Source organism: Pseudonaja textilis, chromosome 2 (genome assembly GCF_049901715.1).
Source record: "Pseudonaja textilis isolate UNSWEBS1 chromosome 2, rPseTex1.2, whole genome shotgun sequence".
Lineage (NCBI taxonomy): Eukaryota > Metazoa > Chordata > Lepidosauria > Squamata > Elapidae > Pseudonaja > Pseudonaja textilis.
Genome location: NC_141991.1, coordinates 184,789,121 through 184,801,914, shown reverse-complemented (window position 1 = coordinate 184,801,914; position 12,794 = coordinate 184,789,121). Strand labels below are relative to the sequence as shown.

Genomic DNA, 12,794 nt, shown 5'->3' with positions numbered 1-12,794 from the left:
TCAAGATTTAAATAATAACATTTCTTCAAGTCTTCATGGATCCCCCAGAGGTCCACAGACCACTGGTCTAGAGCATGGATATCCAACCTCTTGTTTTGCTTGGACCTCACTGAGTGAAAAGGAATTGTCTTGGGCCACATATAAAAGATATAACATAGTTAATGTATCTAACTCACATAATGTTAAAAGTGTACAATCTGGTCATCTTCTTTTAATGACCGGCTAATCCCTTGCAGGATGGAGTCTGGGCAACTGAGTGTTTACTGGCCGGATGACCTTCCTGTTGCCAGTGCGGAGTTATATTCAGCAGATACATTCTCATCGTGCACAAAGAGAAAAATAGGTTGATCCTCTACCTAGGATCAAACTCACAGCCTCCTGATTGTGAGGCGAGAGTTCCACCTGTAGGCCACCGCACCACTTTTAAAAGCGTACAATCTGGTGGGGTGGCATTATTAGCTGTCCAGGGCCATATGTGGCCAATGGGTCACAAATTGGACATGCCTGGTCTAGCATGTGGTATTCTTTTAAGTTGCATTTCTTGTTTCGTCCAAGACATTGAAGAATGTAACCTACTCTCATCTGAGAATATAGTTGATGTTCTTTGGGTGGGGACTTTCTTGTCCAAGGTAGCCAGCAGTTTAATGCAAATGTTTCATGAAAGAAAAAGTAGTATTTTGTAGCTGAATTTAGCAGGGTCAATTGAGAGACAGAAAAGAGTGGGGGATTTTCACATGTTAAAAATTAATCTGATCCACAAAGCAGAGATCGACATTGTGTTCAGTAGCTTTTGGTCTGCAGTTCCCATCAGCACTACCTGTTCTCTCTACAGGAAAGGCTTGATGGGAGTTGAAATTTAATAATGTTTATAGTGACCAATGTTGCTATCCCTGTGGTAAATTATTTGCCCAAGGCAGAATTTCAAACCTGGATTAAACAGAGTGTAGAATTTTGATTTGCAAGCAGAAAGATTGGAACTGTGGTTTGTTCAGATACAATGGCAGTTTTTCTTGCTTATTAAAGAAAGATATGTTTCACTTTCCCTTCAGTGTAGCCAAAAATATTATTTTTTTCTTAAATCTTAGTAGTTTCAACTACAGGTAGTCCTCAGCTTACAACCACAATTGAGCTCAAAATTTATGTTGTTCAGTGAGAAATTGGCTAAGTGAGTATTGGCCCATTTTACGAGTTTTCTTGCCACCGTTGTTAAGTGAATCACTGCATTGGTTAAATTACTAACACGGTTGTTAAGTGAATCTGGCTTCCCCATTGACTTTGCTTGTCAGAAGGTCGCAAAGGGGAATCATGCACCCTCTGGGACGCTGCAACTGTCATAAATGTAGTAAATGTAGTGAAAAATGGTCATAAATCTCTTTCTTTAGTGCTGTTGTTAACTTCGAATGGTCACTACATGAACTGTTGTAAGTTGAGGACAACCTATACTATATCTGAATAAAGGTAGAATCCATTCCAACTGAGTACAGTTCCAACTGGAAATCTCATAAATAGGATAGGATAGGATAGGATAGGATAGGATAGAATAGAATAGAATAGAATAGAATAGAATAGAATAGAATAGAATAGAATAGAATAGAATAGAATAGGAGTTCTTTATTGGCCAAATGTGGTTGGACACACAAGGAATTTGTCTTGATGCAAATGCTCTCAGTATATAAAATGGTTTTCTCCTCTCCCTGGGTAAAATTAGGAAATGGGAATAACACGGATCTACAACACAATGTTTGATAGCTTTAATTAATTCCCACCTGTATATATTTATATAGCTATATGTAAAGCCTACAGTATGTTATGATTAAGTTCATTTTACCCTGTGTCTACACCAAGGAGACATTGGAATGCCAGAAGGAACAGAAGAACGTGATAGAGTCAGAGATCATGAAAGTGGCAGAAGAAGAGTTTAGGTCTCAGGCAGAACATTGGAAATCAGAAAGAAACGAACTCCAATTTTTGTTGCAGGTATCTTCTGTTGGGTTAGGTCATGCTGCTAAACTAGAAGCAGTCCTATCTTTATCACAAGCCAAAAATAGTATTGGATTAATGATTAAAAATGCAGGTGGTCCTCGATTAACGAGCACAACTGTGCTTAAAATTTATGCTGCTGAGACACTGGTTGAGTGAGTTTTGCTCCATTTGACAACTTTTCTTGCCACAGCTGTTAAGTGAATCACTGCAGCTGTTAAGTTAGTAACACGGTTGTGAGGTGAATCTGGTTTCTCCCCTTTGACTTTGCTTGTCAGAAGGTCCCAAAAGATGATCACATCATCCTGGGACACTGCGACCATCATAAATGTGAACCAGTTGCCAAGCATCCAAAATTTTAATCACATGACCATGGGGGATGCTGCAACAGATGTCAGTGTGAAAAACTGGCGTAAGTTACTTTTTTCAGGGCTGTTGTCACTTTGAACCGTCACCAAATGAACTGTTGTAAGTTGAAGACTGCCTCTAATGGCAGTACTATTATATTATTTCACTTTAGCCCCTTGAATATTATAAGCTGATGTCTCTTCTTAGAACACGATGGCCAGTACTATAATGATAGACTTGTTTTTTTTGAAAAATGTGCCTCTTTTCTGAAAGGTATCTGTTTGTTCTATGTTTTGGCCAGGTTATCCCAGTTGCAATAGTTGATAGATACAGAGAAAACTAATAGCAGAAAAATACTTAGTAGTCCATTGAGTCTGTGCTTTGAGTTTTTTTGTTTTTGTTTTTTGTTTTGTTTTCATTATATATACAGTATTATTATATTCATTATCATTTTTAATTATACATATATTTTATTAATGTTTATTTAATTTTTTTATTTTTGTTGGATGATGGACAAGTGTTTATCCCAAGCATGTTTAAACTCAGTTACTGATAACTGACCCACTAACTCCGCTGGAAGTTGGTTCTAAGCTCCCACTTCTTCTTTCTGTGAAGTATAATACTTTCCAACATTACTTTTGAATTTCCCTGCTGTCAGCGTGAGATTATGCCCCCTGCGTTCTTGATTTTTGCGTAATATTGAAAGTGCACTAGTAAAGTCCAAGTTTCTAGTCCAAATGATTACAGTACTGTATACCTTAGATGGGCGTGCCTTAGGAGTTAGTTAGACCATAGGCTGCAGCTAGAGTGCAAAGTAGTTAAGGAGGAAGCCTATTGCAAAAATACTTTTGCAGTTCAAAAGGCCAGGATGCCATACAGCAAAATTCAACACTTGTGCTAAAATATAAAATTCTACTTAGCCTGGGTATTTGATTGGTCAGCTTCTTTATGTAGTGATCTGATAAAAGCGGGGATGTCCTCTTCATGAGACTGGGTCTCTAGAACAGGAGTCTCAAACTCGATTTTGAGACTGCATCAGGGTTGTGTTTGATCTTGGGGTGGGTGTGGGTGGGCATTGCCAGTCGATGTCACTCGTGTCGGGGGTGCCTGTGGTGGCCCAAAAACAGTGAAAACAGGTTTGCCAGTGAAAACGGGCTCCCAAGCTCAGTTTTCGGCTGCGACAGCTTCCTGCAACCCTCTGTCAGCAAAAACGGAGCTCAGGAGAGCCGTACATGACCCTCACAAGCTCCATTTTCACTGGCAGAGGCACCACGGGCCGGTCCTTTGCTGTTTCTAGGGTGGCCCCACGGGCCAGATCTAAGCACCCTGTGGGCCGAATCTGGCCCCCAGGCCTTAAGTTTGACATCCCTGCTCTAGACGTTTACAGTCTCCCAAGAAAAGGTATTCCTGACCCTGATAATAGAAGTGTCTCCCTGTTCATTTATGGTTGGCATCACAAATTGTACCATCTGAAGATTTACTTTATGCACTCGGGTTGTTACATTTGGGTTGATAATATTTTTGTTGTTCTGTAAAATAGTTTTCATCTAAAGTAAATCAATACTTTTAGTGTATACATCTGATACATTCAGATTGCTCCCAAAATTACCAGGCATCACGTCTTTAGTCACCCGAGTTGCAGATTCCAGAAATCTCCTGCAATATATCTGAGGATTTGGGAAAGGCTGCTATGTATGTTCAGCTCTTTTGCTTCCATACTTTTACCCTGTACAGTAGATACAGTACTTCCAGATCTGTTCCAAAACTCATTTTAGGTTAATTTGAGATTAGAAAGTAGACTACAGACTTTCAACCACTCCAGAGCTCTTCATAAGGGCAGAATTAAAACAATGCCAATCAACAAGAGAAAAAGGAGAGAAGGAAGTGATTTTCTGACTACCAATATTTATATTTGTACCACAGGAAACAAAGTGATATTTTTATTATTTCCTGTGGTACAAATATAAATGTTGGCAGTCAGGTTTATCTATATACACAGATGATATGTAGTTAACTAAAAATTAACATTAGAAGGTTAACTTCCTCAGTTATCTCAAGAAGATGAGATTGTTTTCAAGGTAATTGTCTATTAAACAGGTATTAAACAAAATCTCTAATTTACAGAGAACAATTAAAGCGAGAGAAGGCAATACACTGATATTCTTGCAGGAATTGTGTTTATTTGAAAATCAAATGTGTTGTGAAATAATAGTGGCTAAAAAGGATTTAAAGAAGAAATACTAGTTTTAAAAGAAGCTGGTACCAAATAGCATGGATAAAACTTAAAAGGAGAAAATACCCTAATGTAATAATAATAACCACCATTGACATCAACAAAATGACTATCAGTCAATTGCAAAAGGCAGCTTTACTTGGAACAGCTTACAAACTGTGACAGTACCTTTAATATCTTTATATACTGTGACAACATCTTTAATACCATCAAACAACAGCTTTGGCCTATCTTATGTCCTTGGGAAGGACTTACAGATGGATCAAAAGGCCAAATCCTGTCTAAATATCTGCTGATTGTGCAGCCAACTATAAAAATAAATATCTTTGCACTATATTACATAAAAGTTACAAGGACATAAAAGTCTTTACTAACAAGTTGCAGAAGAGGTCTATCTGTTGCTATTGAAACGTTGAATTACAGTTCAGCCGTGGTAGCGTAGCCAAAATGAAGCATGCAACGAGTTTTAATTCATCTCTGAACAGCCATAGATTTCTTACTCTTGGATAATAAAGTGTCTATTTGTGTGTATATGAGTTGATAAATACGTATAAAACCTAATTGGTGGGGGATTGATTTGATCTGATTATGGTGAGTGTCGATCCTTAGAAATCACATAGATAGACTCTTCTATGACAATCTGTCCTAAGCCTGGTCATTCAGGTCTACTAACATTGCATCCACTGTGATTAAAACTAGCCACGTTGCTTCTGGGCATCCTCTCCTCTTTCTTTCTATCTTATAACATTATTTATATCTTTAGGTAAATCTGGTGTGTGCTCATTGCTATTTTCACGATTTAATTTTTAATCTTTCTTCCCTTCTGTTACTTGTGTGTGAGCAATTATATTGAAATGGAAGATCTGGTCCCTTAAATAAGTCAGTTGAACCAGATGTACGCTATGGCACGTAAACATTATTTTAGCAGTATCTATGAAAACTAAATTAAAATGATTGTCTGTAGCAAAGAGAAATGGAATCATAAGCCCTTTGAAGAATTTTTAGCAGGGGGAAATGTTTTGGCAGAGGAAGATGGGCTTTTGGAAGATTTATATTGAATATTTTGCCTACTTTCTAAAAGAAGGTTGGATTTTCTATAAGAAATACAACAGCATCATCTTGTGGCTAACAGCCCAACATTGCATGAGAAACTTCTGAACTTACTTATAACCGAGTGATCTTTATTTTAGTTAGATTATGCCGTAGCATAGACCTATTTTAATTCCACTGGAGTTGTGAGGATAAACTATTGAAATCAATCTTCTTTCACATAGTGATGTTGGATTGTAAGAAATGACTACATTTTATACTTGCTCTGCTTTCAAAAGCCACTCTAATATAGCGGCGTTATATTTCAGGGATTGCTTTAATAAGCTGAAATATCAATAAATCTTTTCTTTTGAGTGAATGTAATCCCTTCCTCTCCCCCGCCTTTTTTTTTCCTTGCATAAGTAAAACACAGCTTCTTTCATCTGAACTGGAAAGCCATGATTTAATGGCTTTGGAATGCAATGAACCTATTGTTTGCATTAATACATTGGTTTGTTAAAGCTGTAAATCATAGTTTTCTGATTTGGATGAAATTGGCTTGCTCTTGCATAAAGTCGATAGCAAAGTATCATCGATGCTTTGGCTTATTAAGCAGATATGTGGTCAACTTGACCTGCGCTATGGAGTCATACTGTGACTGATTCCTCTCTTCCACTTCTTAATATATCTGTAAATTTAATTTGGCAGTTATTAGTTCAACTTAAATTTCCATTCTTAATCGCCATTTCAGAAATTAAAAAAAAAATTTTTTTTGTTACCTCTATGACTGGTGTCAGTGTACTTTGCTTTACAGCAGCTTCTTGTCACTCCCATTTAGATGGGCTTTAATATTTGGCCCTCTCATTTACAATTTTGATAACTGGACATTTTAAATGGCAAAATCGGTGACGCAGTGGTTAGAGTGCAATACTTCTGCTGCCTGCCAGCTGCCTGTAATTTGGCAGTTCAAATCCCACCAGGCTCAAGGTTGATTCAGCCTTCCATCCTTCCAAGGTTGGTAAAATGCGGACCCAGATTTTTGGGCCCAGATGCCGACTCTGTAAACTGCTGAGAGAGGGTTGTAAAGCACTAAATGCTATTGCTATTGTGTAAAATTCTCAATCCACCTCCCAGAACAGGCTCTGATGCCATCTATTTTTGGGGCATGCTTGCCTTTGACATGCAATCAAAAGGTAAAAGGTAAAGGTTCCCGTCGCACATATGTGCTAGTCGTTTCCGGTCCATGCTTTAATACTAATCATAATATGTGGTTGGATTCCCACATAACAAAAAACCGAACCAACCATAGCAATAACTTAGCTTAATGGGCACAGTTAGCCCTTTCCCTACTTTCATCTAACCCCGGATGAATTTCCTGTGGCAATTGTTTCCTCCTTCTCTGCCCTGCCATTTGGTTGGTGAAATCGGTTAAGCACCTTCAGAAAGTAGACCAGGGATGTCCAACTTTGGTAACTTCGATTTCCAGAATTCCCCAGCCCAGAGATACGTTGAAGTCCAAAGGTCTTAAAGCAGGGGTCCCCAAACTTGGCAACTTTAAGACTTGTAGACTTCAACTCCCATAGCTGGCTGGAGAATTCTGGGAGTTGAAGTCCACAAGTCTTAAAGTTGCCAAGTTTGGAGACCTCCGTCTTAAAGTCACCATGGTTGGACTCTCCTAGTGTAGATCCAACTCTTCCCCTTTAGTCTCCTGCCTTTCAGGGCCATTCTCCTTTGACGGCACAAGCATCTGGTTCTTTCCAAACAGCTTCTTCTCAGCCCAGAGATACTGACCAATCTGGTCAGTAGTTTATTTGTGGAGATAGGGGCTGCATAGGGAAAGAAAGGAGAGAGCCTATTTACTCTCTGCTACCTCACGTGCAACAAAACCTGTTATGAGCTACAATGTTCTTCAGCCGTTCCAGTCTTCCGTTAGCAGACATTTCCATGGGATGGCAGTATAGGAATTGTCATCCCTATGGCCACTCAGTGACCACACAGGGACCCAGTGGCTCTGTGACTAAGACGCTGAGCTTGTCTATCAGAAAAGTCAGCAGTTCAGCAGTTCAAATCCCTAGCGCCGTGTAACGGAGTGAGCTCTCGTTACTTGTCCCAGCTTCTGCCAACCTAGCAATTCAAAAGCATGTAAAATGAAAAATAGGGAACACTTTGGTGGGAAGGTAAAAGCGTTCTGTGCGCCTTCGGCGTTTAGTTATGCCAGCCACATGACCACAGAGACATCTTCAGACAGCCCTGGCTCTTCGGCTTTGAAACAGAGATGAGCACTTTAACTCAATTTAGTGTATCTGTGTGTGGCTGAATAATCATTCATAACTACTCTCATAAATGTTTCCATGTTCATATCCTTGTTACTCAAGGGTTATTCTGTACATATCATAACACATTTTCCTCCTTGTCACAAATGCTCTTGCATACCAGAATTGAGGCAGAGAAACACGCTGCATTATCAGTTAATAAAATAATGAGCTAAGACAAAACATCTCAGGTTTTTCAGCTGACTTTATTAAGTTTTCCTCTGTACAGGTAGTCCTTGATTTACAGCAGTTCCTTTAGTGACAATCTGAAGTTAACAACAGCCCATAAAAAAGTGACCCATGACCATTTTGCACACCTGTGATGGTTGCAGCATACACATCATAGTGACATGTTCAAAATTCAGACACTCGACAATTGACTAATATTTATGGCAGTTGCAATGTCCCTGGATCCTGTGACCAACTTTTTGTGACCTTCTGACAAGCAAAGTCAGTGGAGAAGCCAGATTCACTCAACAAGAATGTTATTAACTTAACTGCAGTGATTCACGTAACCACAGTAGCAAGAAAGCTCGTAAAACAGGGCAAAATTCACTTGACAACTTTCTCACTTAGTAACAGAAACTTTGGGCTCAGTTGTGGTTGTAAGTCGAGGACTATCTGTGTTGAGAAACAGGGTACAACACTCTGTGTGATGTAGGAGTTATATAGCCACTTTCGAGCTAAGCAATATATTTGACTAGGCTTGGTGCTAGGACAGTTCTCTAAAACAGTGGTTGCCAACTGGTGGGCCGCAGACCACTGGTGAGCCACGAGAAAATTTTGGTGGTCCGCAGAGAAATGTCACCCCCAAAGCAATTAATCCAGTCTGTCCGTCTGTCTCTCTCTCTCTCTCTTCCCCTGAGAACGGAGCTGAAAAGCAGGTTAGTGAAGGAATGTGGCTGCCTTGAAGGGTGTGTGTGTGTGTGACCTCTGTGTGTGTGAGAGGGAGTGGGGGGGAGAACATCACTGCCAGCCCTCCGAGGTTAGATCAGATCTCTCTCCCACCAGCAAGCCACCGTCAGCCAAAATTCATATTAGTGGTCAGCGGGATTTAAAATTATGAGTTTGGTGATCCCTGAGGTCCAAAAGGTTGGTGACCCCTGCTCTAAAATGTTACTGACTCAGCCAACAAGCAAAGTGAGACAAAGACAAAAGCAAATATGTTCTATTTTAACTAAATACCGCTATACTAATTGGTCTTGCTTTTATCTGCTGCAATAATAATAAAAAAAAACTCCGTGATGATAGTTTTGAAGGACCCTTTATGAAGGACTCTTCTGTTCATCATATTTGATCATACTGTACAGCCTAGAGGATTGATTGAGTGTGGGTGTCTGTTGTTAGGAAATAAAGGGAACCAGCAAGGAGTCATGGTTATCATGCAGGATTTGTTGTGGAGGGATCTGGATACAAATATACATTGAAATTGGAATTTCTCTGGGTAATTTTCTGTGGGCTAGTCATGAACTCCACACGAACTGGCACTGATGTTGAGTGGCAGACATTGGGTGAGTGGGAAACGAAGTAGAAGCGCTGGCTTGAAATCTGTGGCAAAAAGGCGGAATGTAAAGGAAAGGAATAAATTTTTTAAAAAATCAACCGTAATGTCGACTGAATAATTTTAGCCCTGTTATTTTTACCTAGAAGTACCATGTTATGTAAGCCTGTGACAAGTCTAAAGTTGAAACCGTTAAAATGGCAATGTGAACTTCTAAACGTCCTAAGTAAATGGAAATTCTTTATGTAGTATAGAAAAAAACAAGCCTAAAATATTTTTACTTAGAAACTTATCGACGGCGCAGATCCTGCTTCTAAGTAATGGTGTTTGGGGCTACTGGTAGACAACAATCACGGAGGCCTTTCAGTGGGACAACTTCCAATTTATCTGTGGTTCTGAGTTGTTTGAGGACTCTTGATCCTACTCTTGGATTTAAAGACCAAGTGTACATTGTAACTTTCTCTTCAAGGAAAATGCTGAAGTTGGAACTAATTCTTATTCTCCCACCAGGAAAGCACCAGCACGTTGCAAAACGTCCGCAAAAAAGTACAAGAGCTAGAAAGAGAACATAGTGGCTGCTCAGAAGCCTTGAGGAGACAGGCCAGCGAACTTCAGTTCGGTGCTGAGCGAGAGACTCGGCTTAGAAAAGAACTTGAGGTAAGAACGTCACCAAATAATAAGGCGGGTATCCGATGGCAACCTTCTGTTTTGTTCCTGGGCTTTGTTCCCTTGCAAAAGGAGCTGTTGATAGCGAGGAGACCTTGTCCAGGCCCTTTGGAATAAAAGAGGATAAGGAAACACCAGTGAAAGGCCTAAAAGAAAGGAAAATACTTTCAAAAGCAGTTTCTTCCGTAATTTAAGTCAGATAAAGGAGGCTTTTCTCTTCTATGCACAGCTTTGGCATAATGAGTTTCTAAATCCCGGTAAGAGGCCTTGGGCTTTGGCCAGAAATTTCCAGTCCCATGAGAGTGGATTTTTATCCGCTTCAATTCTGTTTTGCATTGTGTTGTACAGGTAGTCCTCAACTTACGACCACAACTGCGCCCAGAATTTCTGTTGTTAAGCAAGACATTTGCTAAGTGGGTGTCAACTCTTAAAACAATTTCTATATACACGTTTTATAGTTGTCAACAGAAAGAAGGGTGGGGGGAGTTTCAAAGAGGAGGCAGCAGTGTGGAATTGAAAGTACATTCCATTCATATTTTCTTCAGAGACTGATTAGATGACTGAAGCTTCTGCCAGGCAAAAATCTAATTGGAGAACATGATTGATGGCTCTTGGCTATGGACGGGTTTCGTTGGAGAATATGAATTATGATACACTCAGAGGGGTTGGGGGAAAATCAGGGTCAAGGGTGACAGTGAATTACGTGTCTCAGAGTCGGCTACACCCAGGTCATGCCAACATGTTGACTTCCAGTAAATCCTTTGAACTTTTGGGAGTCTGGCTCGAGACTCATGATTTAATTGGGGTAACTGCCGGAATCCTCACAGTGGGTTTTGTCCCATTTTACAACCTTTCTTGCCACACAGTCCCTGCGGTTTGATAAGTGAGTAACCTGGTTGTTAAGTGAATCTGGCTTCCCCATGGACTTGCCTTGTCAGAAGTTCTCAAAAGGGAGGAATGTTGTGACCCCTGGGATACCACAGCCACCGTAAATGCGAGTGAGTTGTCAAGTATCTGAATGTAAAATCTCACGACCATGAGAATGGTGCAACGGTCATAAGTGTGAGGTCATTTTTTTTTCAGCGCCATTGTCACGGTTGCTAAGCGAACTGTTGTAAGTCGAGGTCTACCTGTGCATCCGGAGTGTATCAGGTTGGGTAAGAATGCCAGGAATAAAATAGGGTAGATATAAAGATCCACCCCAAATCATCAGTGTGCTATCACAAAATCTTTTTATTTCATAGAACACAAAAGAAAAAGAGGCTGCCCACAAGTTTGTTTGGAAACAATTTGCGGAGTCTGTGGCCAGCTTTTTTTTTTTAGTGAGCAACTAGTTTGCTATGGCCTATGGCAGTGATGGCTAACCTTTTCCATGTTGCGTGCCTGCAACCATGAGGCAATGCGCGTGCGACTCCCCCTGCGCATGCGATCCCCCGCACGCCACGTACCTCTGCACGTGCACGAACATCTCCCACGCGAGCGTCTCCCGCCGCTCATACGCTAGCAGATACTCGATACTTCCGGCACAGGTGCCATAGGTTCATCATCACAGGCCTATGGATCTACCCAGTTCAGGGATAGTTTAAAAAAAGAGCACAACAATTTAATAAAAAAACCCTTTTTTATTATGCTAATGTTGAATTAGAAAAACCTTTAAAGTCTGGAATTACAAAGGAGATGAAATTAAATGGCTTGTGGGTTGTTTTGGTCAAGAGGGGAAAAGATTAGGCGTTAAATAACAAATCCTAGCCAGTTGAAATAGTTGTTGCCCAACCTTGTGTGGAAAGTCCTCTAAATTTTCCGAGAAGAGGATAATCTGAGTATTGGGTATTATTTTTCTTTTAGGTAATTAAGATGTTTTTTTTTTTTAAACATAGCACAGGTCAATCTGATACCAAAAGGAAATGTTGCTTTAGCGTTAGTGTTCCTTTGGTGCCCTCTAGTGGTTTTTGAGGTCAATTGTAGACCATTTAACAGTAATCTCTGTATCCTTCGTTCCTCAATTTTATTTTATTTTTTTTCAGCCTATACATTTTCAGACCCCCTTATCTCTATTAAAACCAGAAAGCGGCTGACGTGCAATTTGCACTTCTTGGCGTAAGGCCAGATTTTCACACTCTCTTGGCTTAATTTTTGCTACTTTTTCTTTTTGGTTTTGTCATGTAGCTTTTTATTATCTATGGGCTTATTAAATAAACATAATCCAAAACATGAGATGAAGGAAATCTTTTAAAAGTTTATGGGGAGGAGATAAGAATTTATAGTCTGAATAAATTATTAGGTTATTATGTTTTATGAATTGAGATGCTACCAGCTCAGTTATCTGGAACTGGAATCCCAATTTGATTTATTTACCTGCCCAAATCCTATAAAAGTGAAATGTGTTGTAAATAAAAAATACCCCTCCTGGCTACCAGACATTCTTTTTACTGGAGTTAACACATGCTGCCTAACAACTTCTGCATTGACTTTATGGATAAGTCTTTATTTTTTTCTCTGGTGTCTTGATGTTGATGGTACCATTAGGTGCTGGAAGAAATAATGGGTCTTAATGTATTTACACAACTATGTTTTAACTAGTATAGATATTATCAGAATATAGAATAACAGAGTTGGAAGGGACCTGGGAGGTCTTATAGTCCAACCCCTTGCTTAGGCAGGAAACCCTATACCTTTTCAGACAAATCAGTGTCAGAACAGTTTACCCTTTTCTTTTAAAAGAGCT

At 39.7% G+C, this 12,794-nt stretch overlaps 1 protein-coding gene across 5 annotated transcripts in view; it reads left to right on the top strand.

Annotated features, from left to right (window-relative positions):
- CCDC171 (coiled-coil domain containing 171) overlaps positions 1-12,794 on the top strand; it is a 178,228-nt gene that overhangs the window by 11,339 nt on the left and 154,095 nt on the right. For 4 of the 5 annotated variants that reach the window (XM_087926588.1, XM_087926587.1, XM_087926585.1 and 1 more), the window contains exons 6-7: positions 1,846-1,977; positions 9,914-10,060. In XM_087926588.1, coding sequence (XP_087782714.1) covers positions 1,846-1,977; positions 9,914-10,060 — 279 coding nt within the window. The remainder of the gene's footprint in view (positions 1-1,845; positions 1,978-9,913; positions 10,061-12,794) is intronic. The other variant, XM_026718389.2, reaches the window with a different exon arrangement.